Source organism: Alligator mississippiensis, chromosome 1 (assembly GCF_030867095.1).
Source record: "Alligator mississippiensis isolate rAllMis1 chromosome 1, rAllMis1, whole genome shotgun sequence".
Classification (NCBI taxonomy): Eukaryota; Metazoa; Chordata; order Crocodylia; family Alligatoridae; genus Alligator; species Alligator mississippiensis.
In genome coordinates this window covers 479063328-479084828 of record NC_081824.1, presented here as the reverse complement: position 1 = coordinate 479084828, position 21501 = coordinate 479063328, and the positions used below count along the sequence as shown (strand labels likewise).

The window sequence follows — 21501 nt, the reverse complement described above, 5'->3', positions numbered from 1 at the left end:
CGTTTCTGAATTGTTTTAACATTTATCTTCTGAACATGAATGTGCTTTTAACAGTGTGTGGACAGAAAGAATAAGAGGATACTCAATATGGAAAGACATTATATGTTCTGGCATCAATTGTAAGTACTACTTTAGCACAATGCAGGCACATCTACATAAGATGCTTACGGCGCATTAGCCTAAAACACTGTGCAGTAGCGTGGCCGTTACAAACCACGCTAACAGCCTGCTGTGCAGTGTTATTAGGCTAATGCGCAGAAAGCATTGCAAAATAACCGTGTGCCAGCACTACTGCACAAGAACTGTAGTTACTGCGCAGTTAGTTAGTACTTCATTGAACACATACTAAACTAAATGCACAGTAATTCGGGCACATTAATGAACCTGTAGACACACCCTGCATCATTAAACTATGGATAGTGTGTACAAGATACAGGTATTCAGAATATCCCAAGTGCCAATATAAATGTTTAAAAAACACCAGGAAAGGCTCTTAAAACCATCAAACTTTAGGGTATAACCCAAGCTCATCTAAGTGGGGATTAAAAAGTAACCATTTCCTTAGGAAGAAGCCACTCATAACTGCACAGGTCCTGCCCTTCCCTCTGAAATGTCTAGTGATCATCACTGCTGGATTAGAGCAGGGGTATCGTATTCACCTTGCCCCAGGGGTGCCGGAGTAGGTTCGATCCAGTGTGGAGACACCTCATCTGCCCTGTGGGGCTGCTCGCAGGGCCAGAAGCGTGGTGGTGGGTCAAGCAGCACTAACTGCTGTGGTTCCTAGAGCCACGTTGGCCGCTGCTTGTCCTGAAGTCACACTCTTGGCCCACGAGCAGCCCTGCAGGCAGACAACACAGCGCTGCGCTCTGGATCCAGCCCACGAGGCTGGAAATCTGGCAGCGGGACGAGCGGCAGCAGTGTGAATTGCCACAACTCCCGAAGCTGTGGATATTAATGCTGCCACGGCTCACCCCACCACCCAGGACCCAGACCCGCAGGCCAGATGACCCGGCTCCGCAGGCTGGACCCATGCTGCTGTGTTTTTGACACCCCGGGATTAGAGAGACGACTTGTACAGTGTGGTGGGGCAGTTCTTATATTCTTTCCTAGAAACAAAGCCAGCTCTGTGGGCACAGAAGGTCTGAACTCTCCTCTTGTTTCAGATGCAAAAACCCCACAACATCCCAATATTGGAAATAGCAAATTTGGTTACATAAACGAAAATGCATGTTAAATCTTTCATAAAAGCTGAGGAACGTGCATTTAATACTGACATGTCAGAAACAGTATCTACATAGTCATACGAAAATGAAAGAGTATCTTACAGGAGTAATTGCGCATGGTCAAAGTATATGCGGGGTTTAAGGAACCGTCTAGCCCATGGAGCGAAAAAGTGAAAAGCGTGGTCCAGTAAATGAGTGACTGTGATTTGGTCCACGTCTGTCCATATCTCAGTTCCAACCAGAACAATGCGCAGATTAAGTGACGTGTACATCTGCAAAGAGACCAAGCGTTGAAAACAAGGTGTCATCTACTTGCCGGGTTTTACAGTACATGATTTCCATGTGCTCATGTTGATGTTTCAGAGACCTTCTGCTTGACCCAATATTTTTCTGCAGTTTGTTCATTTATATTGTTAGTTATAAGAACAATATTGACTGCAGAATATGTATTTTCATTTGTTCACTTTTTTTTTTAATACCATTTCTGCTCACCTAAGATCTTCCTCTGCCCTGGTATTTCATGATTACACTCCCTCATGCATGAACACATTGACATCACACGCATGCGGTACTTGAGAGCGGAGGAAGTTTGGGAGGCAAGAAGAGGAAGCTGAGGTGTGCATGTAAAATGGGGAAGGGGCTTGCCATCAGCAACCAAGAAATAATCATGCTGGAAGCAATTAAGTAGCTCCCAAATCAGGCACTTGAAAGGGGCATAAGAACAAAAGATGTGCCATACTGGGTCAGACCCATGGTCCACCTAGCCCAGACCCTGCTCCAGCAGTGGCAGAAATGGTCACTATAGAGGTGGCAAATTAAACCGGATATATCTAGTGCAGTGGTTCTCAGCCTGGATCGCTTGGAGGAACCCCTCAGAAAACACCAGCTCTTCATTTTCACTCTTTTTTAACTACTGAAAAACAACACGGCAGTTTTCTGTTGCGAAGGACTCAAAAAGACCACAGCTCTGGATTTCTGTTGGAAATCTCTGGGTGCATCTTGTGAATCATATTTGCCCACCTAACAGTGCTGATAGGTGTGGTACCCCCAGGCTCCCTCGAAAGGATCTAGCATCCTGGGGGGGAGATCTTGAGGGGCTTAGTGTGAGCACCCTTTGCTATAGATAGGTTCATAAGTGGGATACTTAGGAGAGCAGGGGGAGTCCTAGGAGAGCAGGGGGAGTCCCCAGGGTTGATACGACGGTCTTGTAATAGTTTTGTTGCCAATGTGGCACACTGCACCTGAAGGTCACTGAAGAGGCATGGAGGGAGCTGGAGGAGGAAAGCACGAGTCCCAGGGAGGACAGGGGAATGGCAATGGCACAAGAAAAACTGAAGTGAAGCAGTCTGCTGTGCTGGCTGGGACATGGCACTCCTACCTCTTCCCTGTTGGCTTAGAAAATGGCATTTAAAGGTTTGCTTTTTGGGAGCTGGCTTACAGGTATCTGTGTATGCATGAGAATGGTTCAGAAAGGGCAGCAGGTGATACCTGGTCTCTAGGAGTCTGGGTCACAGTCACAGCCGTGGGAGTAGACAGGCCATCTAACACAACAAGGCCAACAGGGAGGCAGGGTCTCAACGCCCCTTGGAACCCATACCAGGGTTGGCTGTAGGGGTCCTTCAGGACAGAGACCAAACAAAACTTTCCAGGGAGTGCCAAGGAAGAGCTTCCCCTGGAAGAGGCTGATTCCTCGCATACGCTCATCAGTAGTAACTTCCAGATGGGATGGGATCCTGAAGTTTGCTTGCAGGTCTCAAGCAATGAGACACAATGGAGCCAGACAACCATCTGCCCCAACCTACTGTAAAAGTTGAAATGCAAGCCACTGGGAAAAGGTTAAAAAACTGAGTGTGGTTAGGTTGTAGAAAAGGAGATTAAGGGCCGGTATTATTGAAATTTATGGGGCGCGTCATTGGACCAAACTTTTAAAATGACCAGTTGGTTGAAGGACAAAGTGGGTACCAGAGCGGAAGGGAGGCACTGAGCACAGTGCCTCGGTTTACAAGAAGTGATGGCTCCCAACAGCAGGACCTTGAACGTGTGTCACACAGGACGGGACACTGGCAGGAACCTGTTACGATCCCCCAGATCAAAGGAGAGAACCGAAGGAGTGGTTCCTGAAGTGCCTATCTGCAAAGTGAAGAAAAGGAATAACTATGCATTACCCTCGGGCTATACAGAGACAAGTAAGGAAACTAGTTCTGAGAATTGGAGATAACTTTCTAAAACAAAAGATAGCTCATCCATTACAGAGTAACATGGTTTTAGACCACATTGTGATGATGGCTGGAAAGAGGTTGTTGGAAACATGCTGGCTACACACCATGACCTGAACACCATCATTTTGGAGAAATGGAAAATGCATCCAAACAATTCCCAATGCTGAAAGAAGTAAAATTATGTTAGGAAAAAGTGGGAAAATGGTGGGATTTTTTCAAAAAGGGTTACTATAAAGTCCTAAAATCTCATTTCCCCATTACTTTCCTTAAAAGTTCGGTTTGGTTAAGAGGAGAAAGGGATGATACAGGTGGCAGGGCAAAGGAACAATAAGGAGATTTTAATGCGCAAAGGAAAAGGAAAGAGAGGAACAATGACGTCCCGTTATATGAATGTTAATAATTTTACACAAATAGTAACCATGAATATTTCTGTTTTGTATATGGACCAAAGCAACTGGATGCGTTCATACCACACAAGTATTCTAGTATAATAAAAGGCTTAGTACTTCCGCCTGTCTATTCCTAATGCTGGGGGCCAGCTATGCATGCACCCCAGAGAGGGCGGGCGGCAATGTCTGCACAGGCCCTGCCCCCTCAGGCAGGTAGCTGGAAGTGGAGGGAGCCATGGGCAGAGTGGGTGGGTGGGTGTGCGGCTGGGGACATAGTGGGAAAGTGGCTGTACAGCCAAGGCAAGGGTGGGTGTGGTTGTGAAGCCATGGGCAGAATGGGTGGTGTGGGTGTGCAACCAGGGACAGAGTGGGTGGGTATGTATGGGTGTGTAGATAGGGGCAGCATGGGTGGGTGTAGGTGTGCAGGCAGGGTCAGAGTTGGTGAGTGGGTTTGGTTGTGGACCCAAGGACAGAGTGTATGGGTTGGTGTGCACGTGCAGCCAGGGGCTGAATGGGTGGGTGTGGGCTCGCAGCCAGGGGCTGAGTGGGTGGGTGTGGGCGTGCAGCCAGGGGCAGGGTGGGTGGGTGGGTGTGTGTAGCCAGGGGCAGAGTGGGTGGGTAGGTGAGTGTGCAGCCAAGAGCAGAGTGTGTGTGTGTGTGTGCACGCGTGTGCATGTGTATCCAGGGCAGAGTGTGTGGGGTTGTGTGTGTGCTCATAGGAGGAGGTCCAGGTGCACTCCCCACCATACGCATGCACCCACATTCCCCTCGTACTGCCATACATACTAACCCCCACTTCCACACCCCATCACACAGCCCAGGCACACTCCCCCCACACACAGCCCCCCTCAGACTGCATACCCACCCACACCCCACATATCCACACGCACACACCCACATGCTCCCTCACCCCACATACCACCCCCCCATACAATATACAAGCACAAAACTGTATTTTAAGCCATTGTGTAATCCCCTGTGTGTGCACGACACAAACTTGTTTAAATTGGGACAAAAACTGTTGGAAATCAAATTCATGAATGCTGTAGATGTTTCCTTTTTCAAATAGAGTTTGGTATTGTGCTGGTTCCAAGACGGCACAACCGCTTTCTGGAAGGAGTACTTTGGGGGCAAGGGAACAGACTTCTGGTGTCAAAGGTCAGGGGGCTGGACTTCCGGTCACAAGATGTTGACCGGGGGGGGGGGGGGGGGGGGGGGGAAGGCACCTGCCAAGGGGTGGAGCTACCCATGCGGCTTTCAACAGCTTTCCAAAACTCAGGACATCATTCTCCGCTCAAAATAATTACCCCTTGTTTACATGACCGGCCCCAAAGAGTGTGTGGCGGGGGGTGGGGGCATGTCAGCTCTCCTGGACATGCTCCATCATTCACAACGGGAGATTGGCTAGTAAAGCACAAAACAGCTCTTACTGGAGAAACCCCTTTTGAAAGGAGCAGGGCTGGATACCCTGAACCCTGTGGCATTAGAGCTGACTACAAAGATTTGCATCCTGTTGCTGCTGTTGATTAGTAATATTTTAAATGCGACTAAAATAAGATGGAAAGAAAGCTTGTATTAGTTTGTTTTTTTAAGAAGGGCAGTCAGACCAAGGAAAAAAAAATTATAGGTCATTTAATATAAAAGCAATCTCAAACAAAATAATGGAAAAAAGGGGACTAAAGGATTTTTAGTTTTTGCTAAGTATTTTGTTTATTTTTTAAATATAGGGGAGACAGGTAAAACAAGAATTAATATTTTGCAGGTTAAAACTGGGCTTTAAAACAACCCCAAAAACCAAGGTGGAGTAACCAGTAAACCTAATTACAAGGAGAAGTGGTAGGGTCTCGATCCCTTTCTCTTTTCATATCTAGACTGGACGCCCGTCTCAACGTTACCCTTCAGTCAATTATTCCCCAATAACTGTGACCGGTCGTAACCAGCATACCAGATTAGACAGACCACTGGATTAGCACAGAACAGCAACTCTTCTGGTGCTAATATTTGCCAAACTAGTAATTCAGTTGAAAAGAATAGTAGAACATTTTTCACTTACAGCATATATTTAGGAAATAACTTACCGTGTTCAGTATGCTGGTCAAAAGGAGCATTGAGTTTAACACCTTGGTTTCGTTTTCCTCAAGCCTTTTATACTGCAAAAAGAAGAAAAAAACCCACAAAACACCTCTGGAAACACAGTGCTGACCAAAGAACCAATTTTCTTCTTAGTACTACTTCTTGTAATAGTGTTATTATGCATCTATTCTGTATCTCTATTATGCAGGAAAAAACTCTTCAGAACCTGCCTCTGTGATTTTCCACAGAAAATCCAGTGTTTCACATCACAAAACATGTGCAGAGCCCAGGCCCACGCTGGCCCTTATCTGGATACATGGGTCACAGCCACATGGGGAAGGAGGACTTGTGTCTATGCAGTGGGTCCTAGGGGACACCACGCCTGTCCAGGGAGAGAAAACACACACAACACTTCCAGAAATATTGAAAAAAAGATGTGCTTAAAAGGAGATGGTGATTACTTTTCTTCCAAAGATATCACCTGTGTTCCCCTACTGATGCTCAAGAAGGCTCATGCCCGGCAACTCTCCCTGGTTGATCTGGGCTTGCAGAGACTATGCTGACTGATTTAGTGCCCCTGTCTTCATGCTCTCATAGGCTGTCTGCATTTGGAGGTGACATCTGCACAGTTATGCTGAGAAATGGCAGAAGGGGGAGTGTCATCTGCTACTTCCTCCTCTAACACACCTCTTTTCAGTGGCCATTAGTCAACCCTACGTGGGGCCCTATGTGGGGAAGAACTAGCTGAACGTGGCCCTTGAAGAAAGAAAGACTAAGCACTGGTGACGCCACACTGAAATGGCAGCTTCAGGCGAGAGAGGCAGTGCTCATGGGGGACCGAAATGACCCGGACATCTGCTGGGAGAAGCAGATGACCAAAACAAACCACTCACGTAGGTCCTTAACCTGCATGCAGGACCTCCACCTAACCCGGAGGTGTCCAGTCCCACCAGGGATAACACCTTGCTAAGCTTGGTCTTTGCAACAGGGGATGATCTTGTGGGTAACCTGAGAGTGCACAGTAGCCTGGGAGACAGCGACCATCATTTGGTCGAATTTACAATCCAACCAAGGGTGGGAAAAATCAGCAGCAAAGCTGAAGTGTTAGACTTCAGAAGGGACAATTAGGGCCCAGGCTAGTTGGCGAGGTGGCTGAACTCAAGAGCATCGAGCATATGGGTCCAGGAGACTTGGCAGTTTCTCGAGGGAGTGATCCTTGGGGCACAAAAGGAGACTATTCCACTATGCTGGAAAGGGGGAAAGGGGACTAAAAAGTCCCCTTGGTTGAACAGGGAACCCCAGAAAAGACTCGGGGCAAAGAAAGAGATGTATAGGCAGTGGGAGCAGGGGGCAGCCCCCAAGGAGGAATATACCCCTCTGGCGCACTATTGCAGGGAATCAGGCAGGCCAAGGTAGGACTAGGGCTTAGGAGGGCTACGACAATAAAGGACAATAAAAAAGCCCTTCTACAGAGACCTGGCGAGCAAAAGGAAGGCGCAGAGTAACACAGGGCCCCCGCAGGACAAGTCAGGACAGTTGGGGGCTGACACAGGGAACAGGCAGAGCTCTTCAATGAGTTCTTCGCTTCAGTATTGCTCAGGACTGATGAAGACAATTTGCCCAGCTTGAACATACATAGATGTCCGGAAGGCACTAGACCGCCAATGGCTAGTGCTGACTTAGTTAAGGAGCACTTGGAGGGGCTGGGTGGGTACAAGTCAGCAGGCCTGGACGACCTCCATCCACGGGCGCTGAGGGAATTGGCCAGTGTCATACCTGAGGCACTGGCATGGCTCTTTGAACACTCATGGTGCTCCGGCCAGGTCCCTGGGGACTGGAAAAGGGCCAACGTGGTGCTCATCTCTAGGAAGGGGTCAAGGGATGAGCCGGGTAACATTAGGTCAGTCAGTCTCACCTCTATCCTTGGAAAAACGCTGGAAAAAATCATTATAGAGTGCATTTGTGAAGGCCCAGCAGGGGAGATGATGACGAAGGGAAACCAGCATGGGTTGGTGGCAGAAATGCCACCGTCGGTGCCCCTCTCCAGAGATCTGTCTCCACCAGCCTGGGAGGCTGCTGTTGAATCCCTCAGGGCGGGGATCCCCCACCTTGTCTGCATGACAAAAGCCTGGGGCCTGGGAGGCAAGGCTCTGGTCACCTGGGCAGGGGGGAAAGGCCCGGCCCTGCGCGTGGGCCCAGGTAGCCAGGGATGCTTGGGAGATTGGTCGGCTTCTGGCCAGTATTGGCAGCTTCAATTGGACCGGGCTGCTGAGGTCAGAGAGGTTATTTAAGGGCCCGGTCCAGAAGGAAGGCAGCCATTAGCCATGCGGTCATCCAGGTGAATCTGAGCCTGGCTCTCTCCTCATCACCGCATGCTCCAAGAGTGCCCTGCCTCCAGAGGAAACTCCAACCACCTCTGGGTGATGCGAGTGAGTAAGCTACTAGAGATCCGACTAGATATTTAGCTTCAGTAACTCAGATGCGTTTAAACGGCTACCTCAGCCACCCTGGTTTGCTCTATGGGATTCCTTTGATATTCCTGTCAGATTTCTATGATAGTGCTCTACCTTTTACCCTGTTTCCGCCCTACCCCCTGTCATCAATAAAGTTCTCCTTGTGACCAGTGTGGGAGACTTACTGAGGGGTGGGTCTAAATTATGCCAAGGAGGCCCCTTAGGTCTGCAGACTAAGGGAGGCTTCCTAATAAGCCCCTGACTTGGGGAAGTGCCCAAGTGCTGGTATTGGATCTAGGACCCATTGGACGATCAGGCCTGTGTTCTCCAAGGTGCGCAGAGCCAGAAGTGAGTCCAGAGCCTTGGATGGTGGCAGCGGGACCCCAGGCTAGCGGGTGTGCTCCAGGGAAGGGGTCGGCCGGACGGGAGGCACCCCAGGGAGGCACTCGGAGCCTGGAAGATGGGCGGGCGCAGGGAGGTGGGCGGCTCAACGCAGGAGCGCCCCCTACTGGCCCGCCACAGGGTTCATCACAGGTAGATCTTGCCTGGCAAACCTTATAGCCTTTTACAACCAGGTAACACATTGCCTTGACACAGGAGCTGAGGCAGATGAGGTAGATGTAAGGTAAGCTCTTAGGAAAGGAAGGACACTAACTTCCCTAATTTCTCCAATGAATGACTAAGGGGGATAATTTCCATTTTAATCTATAACGGGTTTCAGTGTTTAGTCCATTTGTACAAGTGTTTTAAACACAGCATCACTAAAATATGTTCAATGCATCAGAATACAGCCAGAACAAAAAGTACTGTAAGTAAAATGTGCTGAGACTTACCACCAGTTTGTCTGAAGTAAGGAAGAACTCTAGGTATCTGGTGTGTCCATACAAGGTGTGGTAACGAGGAACATACTGGAAATTAAGGAGCATACTAGCATTATGTACAGCAAATCCAGGAAATGACATGGCATGCAAAGACAGCAGCACGATAGTACAGTCCTACGCTGCCATCCTGTGTACTCCGGTGCAGCCAGTCCTATGTATGCCATGGTTACCGATCTGGAGAGTCATGCAACGTGAAAGGAGAGAATCAACTGTTAATTTTAACATAGACGCTACCATGGGTTACTGAATGGGCAGTTTACACCCAGAGTTCTCCTTTACACGACTCTAGCCCGTTTCCCTGCAAATGACTTGGTTTAGTGCCTTTACACAGAAGAGGGAAATTCTGACTGTAATTGCACAGAGCATGAATAGCAGAGAGTTGAAAAGGCATCATAGTGCTTTCAGGGAATGCATTCCTCCATTCCTCCTCAAGAGCTCCCTCGGCATCACACTCCCATCCCACATTATTTCAGGCCCCCTGGTTCCCCCCACTGTCACTGGTCTGTCAGGGCTCTGTGTGCCGTCTCTTCTCTTCCTCCCATTCAAGGCTCCCCACATCATCCATACCATGGCAGTGGCACAATGACTCCTCCACCCCAACTGTTGCGCCAGCTCCCCTCCTTCTGTGTGCATCGACACCAGGGATTCACAACCCCCTGCTACCTGGCCCCATTTCATGTGCTCCTCCCTTCCCTGCCTATGCTGAAGCTGTGTGCATGCCCCCCTAGCTACCTTTTTTTTGGGGAGCGGGGAGAGGCGGGTCCAAGAGAGAGAGAAATACTGAGTAAGTCATTGAGGGGGCCTATATGTTAAACTCAGTTGGGAGGAGGAGACAGGGGTGCTGTTTTCCTGGAAAACATTACCACTGCAAGAATCCCACTGGAACAAATAAAGGAGAAGTACGCAGACTTGGGGAAAAGATTCAAGATGTAGACACTCCCTTCATTTGCCACCCACCGAAGACAAATGACAGAGACATTGTATTATAACAAAGACCAGTATCTGCGTTGAGACTAACGGTCCCTGACGTCAGGCAGAAGGTAGGGCAGGATGGCACGTTGGAGTCTCACTGGCTCAGAGAAGCATGAGCTTTCATAAGCAGCAACCGGCTTCCCCAGATGCTATGGATGAGACAGAAAGAACAGATTCCATGTAGAAGAGAAAGGGCAGGGATGTCACGAAGAAAGGGAATGTGAGAGCTGCTGACAGTAACAGGGGAACTGTTCTGCATCAGATCTCAGGACAGGAGAACTCAGGGCACCCACTGACCTTGACAGGAGACTGGTTTAACACCGAGAGAAAATATTTTTTATGCAGCGGGTAGTTAGTTAACCTGTGGAACTCATTGCCACAGGAGGCTGTAGAGGCAGCTAGCATAATCAGGGTCAAAAAGGGACTAGACGAATTAATGGATGATAGACTGATAAAGCAATAAGGCTGCAGTGTTGTTGTAGTCACGATGGTCTAGGAAACGTCCAAGAAGTGATAATATTTTTGTGCTATCTTTAATTAGTAAATATTAAACAAAGCAGTCAGGGATATACCATATCCTCTGGCATCTCTAAAACGATGACGGTAGATGTCAGGGATGGGATGACATCATCTGATACTCAAAGAAAAAGCCTGGAGAAGAGAATCTGAGGTCCTGGTCTACAACTCTGTCATACTCTTCAGCTTTTCAAGGGTCTAGGCATCCCCATCTCCAGCAAAATGACATCACTTTCTGAGAGTGTCAAACTTCATCCTAGCTGCACGTGGATAGAAGGGGATAATCCCAAGGTTCAATGCTGGTCTGCAGTACCTTGAGGTCAAACGAGCAAAGAAAAGGCCTACCTGAATCTGCCTGCTCCTAGCCCACTCACTTCTCCTCCAAAGACTACGGACCAGGACTTGTCAGGAAGAGAAGAGAGAAAGGTAGAAAAGACCACGTGAAGGATTATCAAGTCTTCTCCAGATGTAACAGTCAGAGAAAGAAGAGCTGCTTATCATAAGTGGAGGTACATTACTAGACCCCGGTTACAGCCTTTCTTTGCATAGGCAGCAACTGGGTGTCAAAGCTGCTCAGCAGTGAGGTATTTCTGAGTGCACTGGGCACACCTTACCTAGCAGACTCCTCCAGAATGATAAATGTCCTATGAATGTGGGGGGAAGAGAGTGGGAAAGAAATCTGGGCATGTTAATGAAAGTTGGTTCTTTATCTGACCCCAAATGAAAGGGAAGCAAGGGCTGGACATCCTCTAGAAACATATCAAGAAGAAGAACAACAACCCAAAGCAGCGCCCAAAAGGAAAGTGGTGGTATTCTGTCTCCAGCAGAGGCAGACCAGAGAGAGTTTGGGCATGTGTAACAGGGCACTGTCCTGAGGCCAGTCCAAGCGTTGGCTCACCCACCTGTCTAGGGAAGTCTGCCTACCTGACTCTCCTGCCATGCCTTTGTTGTAACTGAAGTTGTCCTGAGGCAGGAGGCTGTCCATTTAATTGCCCTGATGCTAAGGGTGGAGAACACAGCTTCAAACCTCCCCTTATGTCCCATGCCTCGCAGATGGCATCCAAAATTACTTCCAACTCCCCTGGCCCCATTGTTGGCCCACACTCAACCTCTGGCCCAAATGAGGCCTAAGGTACCTAGGCCACATGCCCCCTTCACTGGGACCTCTACCCAGGTCCCTTGCTGGGGCTTCTTCCCTGCCCCTCCCTGGGCTCTTGGGCCTTATGCCCTTTGGGCCTCAGGCCTCGCTTAATGAGCCTTGGCCCAGCTTCAGGCCCTCTTCTGTCAGCCTGGACCCTGGCTCAGCCCCACTCAGTGGGCCTGGGACCTGTGCTTTTCTGTCGGGGTGTGCTCCCCTATCCTTTCCTCTCCACAGGGTCATCCACAAGGCAGTAGGGGCTGAGGCTTTCCAGTGCCCCATGCTCACCTTGCACTGGGGAGGTACTGGTGTGGCATGTCCTGGGGACTGTCCCGCCACAGGCAGCCTCACACCATCCTCCCCAGCAGGGAGTAGTTTCAGGTCATGCCCCAGGGCCAGAACTCGTCTCCATCCCATAGCTCCTACCCTGGACCTCCCAGCTGCTCTGGGACCAGCAGATCTCCTGCTGGGCAATGTGGCTTCTTCAGCTTCCTGCAGCAGCTGCCCGCTCTGCTCTCAGGGCCTATCCTTATCCCCAGGCTCCTCCTGATCACCCTATGACCGCCTGGTTGGGTCTGCAGACTGGCTGCAGCCTGCTCAAGCCCTTACAGGGGAGGCGCAGCCTGTGCTCTGCCACAGCGCGGACGTGGAGCAGAGAGTCCGTGGTACAGACAAAGGGTGTCTGAACAGAGAACAATGTCCTTAGCCTCCAGACCATGGGGGAACCACGGGGTGGCAGGGAAACAGCATGATCTCTGTCCCCAGAATACAAAACAAACGCCCAGCAGCAGCGAGGACACTCTCAGCCTAAACATGGCCTTTCCATACACAAGTTCCCTACTAAACACACGCATGAATTCAGGTAACTCTTATTGATATAGTATGTACTTTCCGGCTCTCGTTTGTAGGAAGTTCTCTCTCTTCAGCTGCTTGATTTTCCAGGAAATCACCAGTTACTCCACAGCGATCGGGTGAGTCCTCATCAGCTGCGACTTGAAAAATGAGGTGTTGAAAGGATGACGAGTCCTCAATAGGTTGAATATCATAGTTTCTATCTTCAACTTTCAGGAGTCCACTACAAAGGGTCAAATAGAAGTGAAAACGTAATGTGAACATAAATTAAACTGCAGTCTTTTTTTAAAGAGGAGAATAAGAGTGACTGGGGAAAAAAAAGCAGTTAAAATTCCTACAATTTACCAATCTTTTCATTGCACTAGCACAGTAAAATTGTGTGTATCCACAAGCCCATTAGGACAAATCTATGGCCTCTCTCAACCTTTCAAAGACTATAGACAGAAGGTAGAAGGAGGAAGAGACAAAATAAAGACAGAAGTGTGGGCAATGACCATTTTTAAGCAGCGTTATGAACTTTGGTGTTGTGAAGAAATCTGACATCAGGAAAACTCTGCAGTCACAACGGTACTTCTTGTTGCCTATGTGGACACCACGAAAACCAGTCATTTGTACTTATGCAGTAGTTAAAATCAACGTGGTTTTGGGCACAGGATCTTGACTCAGGACAGTGTGATTTCTGCTAAACCGCTGTGACACTGTTCTTGCTCCAGCCCTTATGAGCCTCTGCCATTGCTCCAAGGAACGGCACTTATATTCTTTCCTGTTGTCCAGCAAGATTTGCCTTTCCCTTAGCACAATACAAAAAGTAACAGAAACAGCATTTGACCATATAAATGCTTAATGTTGACCAAGGCCGTAATCTAATCTACTGGGAGTTATGTCCCTCACATGTGTATCACAGCCCTCGATAAGAGCTATAACGTTATAATATCATGGCTTATTTTGTGCGTTGGATTACATTCATACATTTGTAACAAGTCACTGAGATACAACACAGAAGGACACCTAATAAAATAACTGGAATAAAATCTCCGTGAAGAAAGAAAAAAGAGCCACTCACCATTTATTCTATCATGTCAGAGCTAAGTGGTTCGAACTGCGCACTACCCACTGCACAGAGCAGTCTGCTTTACCTGAGTCCAGAGCAGGTGCTGAGAGAAACTACAGATCCTGGGACGTCTTCCACAAACCCTTCGTAGTAACAATCCGCCTGCAAGAGCCAGAAATGATTTTCTTTTCTGTTATTACGTCTCATACAGTGGACTCTCACATAACATGTGGAGAAAACTCCACCACACGAGCCTTCACCCCAACACAATGCCAAAAATTGCCTGGAGAGAGAGACAGCGACTCCCAGCTTTCAGAGCTTCCTTGTACTCATTTGATAGCGTGAGGGACTCTTTTGAACTACGCTCTTGTTTGACGATAAAAGGAAAAAACAATAATACAGGAAGAGACTAGGGGTGATTTTCTGTATGGAAGGATGATGGCAAAGAGGAGAGGATTGGTAGTTTTATACAAGTTTAGAAAAACATGAACGCAAAACTGATGCAAAGGAAAAAGAGGATAGGCAAGAACTACAGGAAGAGAGAAGTGGCTCCAATATCAATAGCCTTAGTTGGGGAACTAATCAGGTTAGATTGCCTATGCATTTTTCTTTCTTTTTTTTTTTTTGGATCAGTTACTGAAATCTAAGTCTTCTGGGTTGAAATTACCCAGGCTTCATTTCTACCTAAGCAGGTATATTGTATGTAAGCACGCTATAATTTAATTCTGCACTGACTTGGGGAGGGAATTCCACGCACAACTGCACCAATTGTATAGGGTCCCAGTATAAACTTTTGCAATGCAACTTTATGTATTAATAACTAAACTGTTACATCTGCCTGATCCTCTGCACAAACACACCAGAACCACTACAGCGCTAACCCAGCATTGTTCAGTGTGAGTCAGGGCAGTTCAGCCAGTGCGCACCACTGCAGGCTGTGCCCACTCCTCAGCAGCTGCTGCCTTTATCCTTTCCAAACAGTTAAAAAGTACCTTTGTGCCTACCCATCATCTCAGCCTTTTTTTGTAACCCCCCACCCCCGCCCCAATGAATGGCTGGCTCGGACATGGGGATGGGGGTTTGGAGCGGGGGCAGGAGAGGAAGGTGGTTTGTCCTACACCCTATACCACTTGTCGCTGAGCATTTCCCACTGTTTCTGTTTTTCCTGACTAGCCCTAAGGCAAAGACAACCGTGTGTTACGGACATAGATACCTAGCAGGGGAAGCAAACTCTGGCCCTAGGTGCCTAGATGGATCGCTGTTCTGGTTTCCCCTCCACGGGCCGGGCGCCCGCAGGGAGGCACTCTGCAGCTCAGCAGAGCAGCATCTCCGGTCCAGGTCTGAAAAAGGATTACGTGCTTTTGCCAAGATAATGGGGGAAACCTGTGGTGGAAATGAAACACGACCCACAGGCTCTCAACCCCTGGTTAGCACCCTTAACACTGGGCCACCTTTGTTCTTCCTCCATTCATAATCTGACTATTCCTATAATTACGATTCAGTATTTTACACCTCAGGGTTGCTCTCCCGGGATTACTTACCGTACCTAGGGCTAGACTGTGCAGCCCTCAGCCCAGGACTTGGTTTGCTCAAAACTGTGCCACAAAACACGCAAAAATTTGCAACAAAAATCCAGCGTTTTGACATTGCCTGTTTGAAAAGTGATGGCTTAATTCTATTCAGTGTCATGCCCTACAAAGTACGCAGCCCAAAACTTACTTGAATATATGGATAATCAGTAATCAGGTCTCCCTTCTCGTCGTAAGTAAACACTGGTAAATCCTTGGCTATGAACTCTCTAAAACAAAGATAGCATTTGACGGATTAGAAATGCAAATGCACATTATTAAAGACAGGACGCTTACTTGAATTCTCCATACATGCACAGGAGGGAAAACAGAAAGGAAAAGGAAGCAAACTGGCAGCATCCAGGATGAAACAGTGGCATTTCCTGAACAAGTCTGCAGACCTCGCTGCACGCTGAAAACCAGGCGCAGCTCACCGGGATCGCCCTGGGGATCAGCACCAGATCCCTGTGCCGGGAAGGCTGTGGTGAGGGAGGGCAAGGGGCCCAGGAGGCAGATGGCCAGGGATTTCCAGCAGGCCCACCGCTTTCACAACACCGTCTTGTCTGCAGAAGAAGAGTGCCGTTGCTGCAGGCCCTGCGACGGGCACTGCCCCTCCCGAGGCCCCCACTGAGTCTCGCAGCAACCCTCAGCCCTGAGCACCCTCACCACCACCGCTCAGCACCCACGGCTGCAGGACAGGCCTCCTCAGGTCCATTTGGACAGGGGTGCACTCTGTACTATTCCTGCAGAAAATGGACACGACCCCACAACCGAAGCCAGGGGCAGCTGGAGTCGGGGGACAGGGTCTACTTCAGCCACCTCCCAGAGCCGGGATGGGGCAGCCCTGTTCTCGCCAGGGCTGCAGATGGAAATCCTGCAAATGGCTGAGGCGGTGCTGGCTGCCTGCTCCATCTCTGGGGCCAAACGCAGGGGCTATCCTGAACCTGGTGACGCTCGGCACCCCCACTCAGCACTGACGTGATATGAGTCGATCAGCAAGAACCCGACTGCCACAGCACCCCGAGTCCTCACAAGTGCCTGGTCCTCAGCAGGCATGTCTATATGGTCATGCACACGTCTTAGATCCCGTGTGTTTCTTGTAGTACTTGCTTAATAAAGTACTGACTGAATGCGCGGTTCCTAGAGTTACTGTGCAGTAGTGCCAGCGCACAGTTATTTAGTGACTCTTACTGCGCATTAGCCTAACAACGCAGCAGCAGGTGCAGTAGGTGATTAGCACGGCTTGTGCTGTGATGCGCTACTGCGCAGTGTCATTAGGCTAATGTGCAGTAAGTGGCGTGGGTAGATGCGCCCCATGGGGACTTCAGCGTGAGCCCTGGGGCACGGGACCGGACCAGCGAGAGCTGGAGCCGAGACACCACAGACATCAGCTTGCCGTCCACTTGGGAACCGACCACCCGGAATAATTTCGTACCATATGCAAACTCTCATATTTCACTGCACACGCCAGTCTCAAGTTTTTTGTTTCACTGAGATTCAAAAACTAGACTGAAAATGTTCCTTTCTGTGGTCTGGGAAAGCGTCAAGTTAGACAGAATCGATGTCACGGGGAAACTTCCAGTTTATGGTAGAAAGGAGTTTTTACCTCTTCCCTTCAGCAGTCTGGATTGCTGCTTGCTACTGTCCTGGTTTCTTCTCACCCTGTTTTACAGGCTTCAGTGACAAGATTACTTTTGCTTTTAAAACTTTACCTAAAGCACTTTAAAAAAAGCCACCGTAGCAAAACTATATCAACTACATGTTATTATATTTGGACACAGACACAGGCTGCAGCAACCCCTGTTCCTAACACCATTCTTCAGCTCTAACGCGTTTATATGTTGTAGGACTACCTTGTGTAATGCCTCCTCTCAGGCTTTCTCCTCTTTTGAATTTGAGCCCATTTTAGCTTTTTGCTAGAAATGTTGAATTTCTTTGCTGACCGTGCCAGTCCTGAAACCTGCACTAGCTCACTCGGCGGTCGCTCGTCTTCCCAGCCTCGTGTCGCGGCCACATTTCGGCACTTTGTGCCAGGCCCCGTCACCGTGGCCGAGGTCGGCAACACCAGTCCTCTGGCTTCATTCTTAAGCTGGCGACCCACGGGAAAGAAAGCAGGTTGCAAACCAGCCCAGTGTGAAAATCCTGGTTCTCCTGGATGTAGCCAGAACACAACGGACAAGAGATTTCTTTTTAGAGAATTTTGCTCTAAGAAAAATAAATGAATAAATGAGCAATGCCTGGAGCAAAACATAAGAAAAGAGAAGACCAATGTGGTCTCAGAAACCTTAGCTCCTGATACATCTCAGCTGCACACCGAACGACCCCTACACCCCAGAGATGGACTCTGAAGAAGCCACCTTGCAGGTTTGTCTTGTATTCTCATCTCTCTGAAGTGGGTTTGTGAATTCTTGTAAAACATTGTCTGAAATGTGCTCCCCCGGATGAGGATTCGTATGGATGAGCGTGTTCTTTGACTACTCCTGTGACACTTAATGGTGTGAAAACACAGACCTCGTGGGGAAAAGTTACTTCAGCTCTAGTCTAGCTAGACAGTCTTTCCACAACTGTGACTGCTCTGAAAGCAGTAGCTAAGGGTGGCAGCTGCAGTAACTTAACGTTTTATATTTTGTTGGGAAGAAAACGTCGCTGGCCGCAGAGTTACGCAGTTCAATTCAAACGGTGGCCTGGAAAAACCTGGCAGTAGTCTGCAACAGGCAGCATGGCTTCCACGCAGCATCAGTGGTGGGGCGGGCGTGGGACCCGTGTCAGACAGCTGGCGGCTGCACTTGTGCTGCTGCTGCTTCCTCCTGGGCCTGTGTCTAAGCTGCTGCTGCCTCTGCACCAGAGCTGGGGGACCAGGGGAGGGGAGGGGAGGGAGGAGAAAGCACCAGCAGTGTGGCTGCGGCTCCCAGCTGCCTGGCCCTGGCACAGGTCCCCACTGGTTGAAAGCTGCACCCAGGCCACAGCTGGGCGGAGGCTGTGGGGGGCGGTGAAAAAGTAGCAGTGGCGAGGGGGTAGCTGGAAGGTGCCTGGCCCCAGTGCAGGCACAGGCGTGGCACAAACAAAGCCCTGGGGGTCTGTGGGCCAGATCCAGATCCGGATCCAGATCCAGTTGCTCCACAGGCCAGGTCCAGCCTACTGACCCCTGGTAGGATCCTAGTAAAAGAATAATGCATTCTTGTTAAATGAACACAGCATGCTCAGTGGAGATGTATACTCACTTGTTGCCAGTCTGGGCCATTTTCAGGAGGCCTGTACCAAGCTACAGAACTGGACCTGAAGCAGGAGTGAACTTTTGCAGACATGACAACTAGCCTGGTCAATGAAAGGAAGCAATTAATACGTCCAGAAAAACTAGAGCAAAGAGTCACAAAGATGACATGATAGTAAGGAAGCCGTACAACGGAGAATTGAAAAGCGATATATCATAACTTTACTTTGATAATGTTAGTAGGAATGACTTCATAGACTTCATAGACATTAGGGCTGGAAGGGACCTCGGAAGATCATCGAGTCCAGCCCCCCGCCCAAAGGGCAGGAAGTCAGCTGAGGTCACAGGATCCCAGCAAGATAAGCATCCAGTTTGCTCTTGAAGGTGTTCAATGTAGGCGCTTGAACCACCTCCGGTGGCAGGCTATTCCAGACCTTGGGGGCTCGGACAGTAAAGAGGTTCTTCCTTATGTCCAGCCTGAAACGGTCTTGTAGTAGTTTATGACCATTCGACCTAGTCGTCATCCCTTGGGGCGCTCTGGTGAACAAACGTTCCCCCAGATACTGGTGGTCACCCCTGATAAACTTGTAGGTGGCCACCAGATCACCCCTGAGCCTGCGCTTTGCCAGGATAATGAACCCCAGGGCTCTCAGCCTGTCATCGTAGGGTCTGCTTCCCTGACCTCTGATCACGCGCGTGGCTCTTCTCTGGACTCTCTCAAGCTTCTCCACATCCTTTTTGAATTGTGGAGCCCAAAACTGGACGCAGTACTCCAGCTGCGGCCTCACTAAGGCTGAGTACAAGGGGAGAATGACGTCCCGGGATTTGCTTGAGAAGCATCTATGGATGCAAGCCAGCGTTTTGGTTGCTTTACTAGCCGCAGCATCGCACTGCAGGCTCATGTTCATCTTGTGGTCAATGATGACCCCCAAGTCTCTTTCTTCCATAGTGCTAGCCAACATAGCACTGCCGAGCCTATAAGGATGCTGTGGGTTTTTCTTCCCGAGGTGGAGAACCTCAATATACCAGCGGCTTTGCTATAATAGAGGTATTTATTTTAAATGTCTCAGATAAACTTTAGAAACAAAGCAGCCTGGTCAGTGAAGACCATGAACAAAGGCAACGAGAAAACAGGAGGTTTGCAAACAGTATCCCATGATAGCAAAGGAAGGAGATAAGAAATCCTCCGCTGCGGAGCTGTAACGTTCACAAGGACATCGATCCCAGCTACCTGACATCTTCTCCATCCGCAAGAGGACAGGTTTCATTCCAGGTGCTAAAGTCTCAGTGAAACAAAGAAATCTGAATGAAGGCTTTAATGTTGATTAAAACATTAAAATAAGCTCCCTGTAAGTATAGGATGTGAGCTGGGAGGAAAATTGGAGACTTTCACAAATGAAGACGAACGCCGCAAGTCGGCAAGCTGCTACCCCTTCCGCCCCCAAATATCCCCAGCTGCTATAGGTGAGAATCCATATCTCACTATTGCACATAGCGAGACGGGCACTGAAATAAGTGCATATTTGGGGTGTGAACAGTAAAAGGGCAGGCTGTAGATCTGTCTTTTGCCTCTTTTCTGACCTGAGTGGTGACCACTGAGGGACCTGAAGCTGTACCTTAAATCTGTTAGCTTGCAAAGCAGGTCCTGGTCACAGACAGCCTGAAGTCTGGGTCTTCCCAACACTGAAAGGACACCGCTTTGGGGTAACAAACTGTAAGTCACTTGGAGCAGATTTCTTGTTTTCGTTTCTCTAAATTGCCATGTACACTTATGCTTTCTACAGAAAGAAAGGAAAGGCTGAAAGAAAGCACTTGCATTTTTTGCTGTAGATGAACAATATGGTGACGTCCTGCTATTTTGATTAAATAGGACTCCTCCGCCTGTAGCAGACAAGACAGAAAAACATACAATTTAATATTTTTTGAAAACTTTCAGGCAAAGCAATTCCTACCTTTCATCAAACAAAAATAAAATCCCCAATATTCAGTCAGTCTGTGTTCAGAGCATATCTTTCTTCTCTTGTCTTGAACCCTGGCTACAAAAGACCCCACAGTTGACAAGGACCCCAAGACAGACAAAGCTAAAAGCTTGATTAAGAATGCGTTAACATTAAAATGTGACAGTGGTGTGATTCGAGTTATAAAAGAAAGCGTACCCCGCACATGGTGACCACATAGGTATAGAGTCATGGGATGTTCAAGTGATGTTATTGTTGAGTCAGTCATGAAGTCTGTGGGCTTTGTCATACACTGTACTTGGGGCGTGTGAGCTGCACTTTCACCACTAGTGCCTGAGATGTCAAGCAGTAAAACACGTGCAAGGGCCATCACAGAGTAACGGAGGAGGTTCTCCAGATGCTGCACTCTAACATGCGTTGAGCTAACATCTGGCTGCCCCGGGGATAATGCAGTCAGGAGACTCTGATGTGGTGAGGAGGCCAGCACCAACGGCTACCTGTTTGCGCTGCCGGGACTGGGACAGACAACACTACAGCGCACAGCAGTCTTCAATGGCTCCGGCACTTGGGACACGTTTCATTCAGATCGTAGCAAGCATTGTTGCACGACTGCTCGGAAAACTTTCTGCCTCATTTTAGTTTGATCGTACTACGAGTTGCAGTCTCCTGAACAGTCACAAAGTAAATGCTTACTACGCGCTACATGACCCATGTCCCAAGTATAAGCATGGAACGGTACTCGTCCAGAATAGAAATGTGCTTGGGAGGGATGTGACCCCACATAACCATCTTACTACGTAGTTGTAGGATTGTAAGGCAATCTTAGGCACTGACTTCAGCATCAAAAATGAGGTCAGTTCTCCTCAAGTGCAGCTATGCACCCCACAGAAGTTTCATTTTATGCAAGATTTAAAGAACTTGTCATATTGAATGAAATAGTTTGAATGTTTGTAAAGGTTGCCCATTAGCCAGTTTCAGGAAGAAGATAAGATTTATC

The 21501-nt window shown here is 48.7% G+C and overlaps 1 protein-coding gene across 1 annotated transcript in view; it reads right to left on the bottom strand.

The window, feature by feature from the left end:
- The window catches only part of LOC132248809 (disintegrin and metalloproteinase domain-containing protein 9-like), a 30854-nt gene extending 15278 nt beyond the window's left edge, over positions 1 to 15576 (bottom strand). Inside the window, exons 1-6 of the mRNA XM_059723162.1 lie at positions 15487 to 15576; positions 13853 to 13929; positions 12753 to 12939; positions 9191 to 9265; positions 5910 to 5981; positions 1326 to 1495 (exon numbers count right to left, since the gene is read on the bottom strand). Of these exons, the coding sequence (XP_059579145.1) occupies positions 1326 to 1495; positions 5910 to 5939 (200 nt within the window). The 5' untranslated portion in view covers positions 5940 to 5981; positions 9191 to 9265; positions 12753 to 12939; positions 13853 to 13929; positions 15487 to 15576. The remainder of the gene's footprint in view (positions 1 to 1325; positions 1496 to 5909; positions 5982 to 9190; positions 9266 to 12752; positions 12940 to 13852; positions 13930 to 15486) is intronic.
- Between the last annotated feature and the right edge of the window lie 5925 nt (positions 15577 to 21501).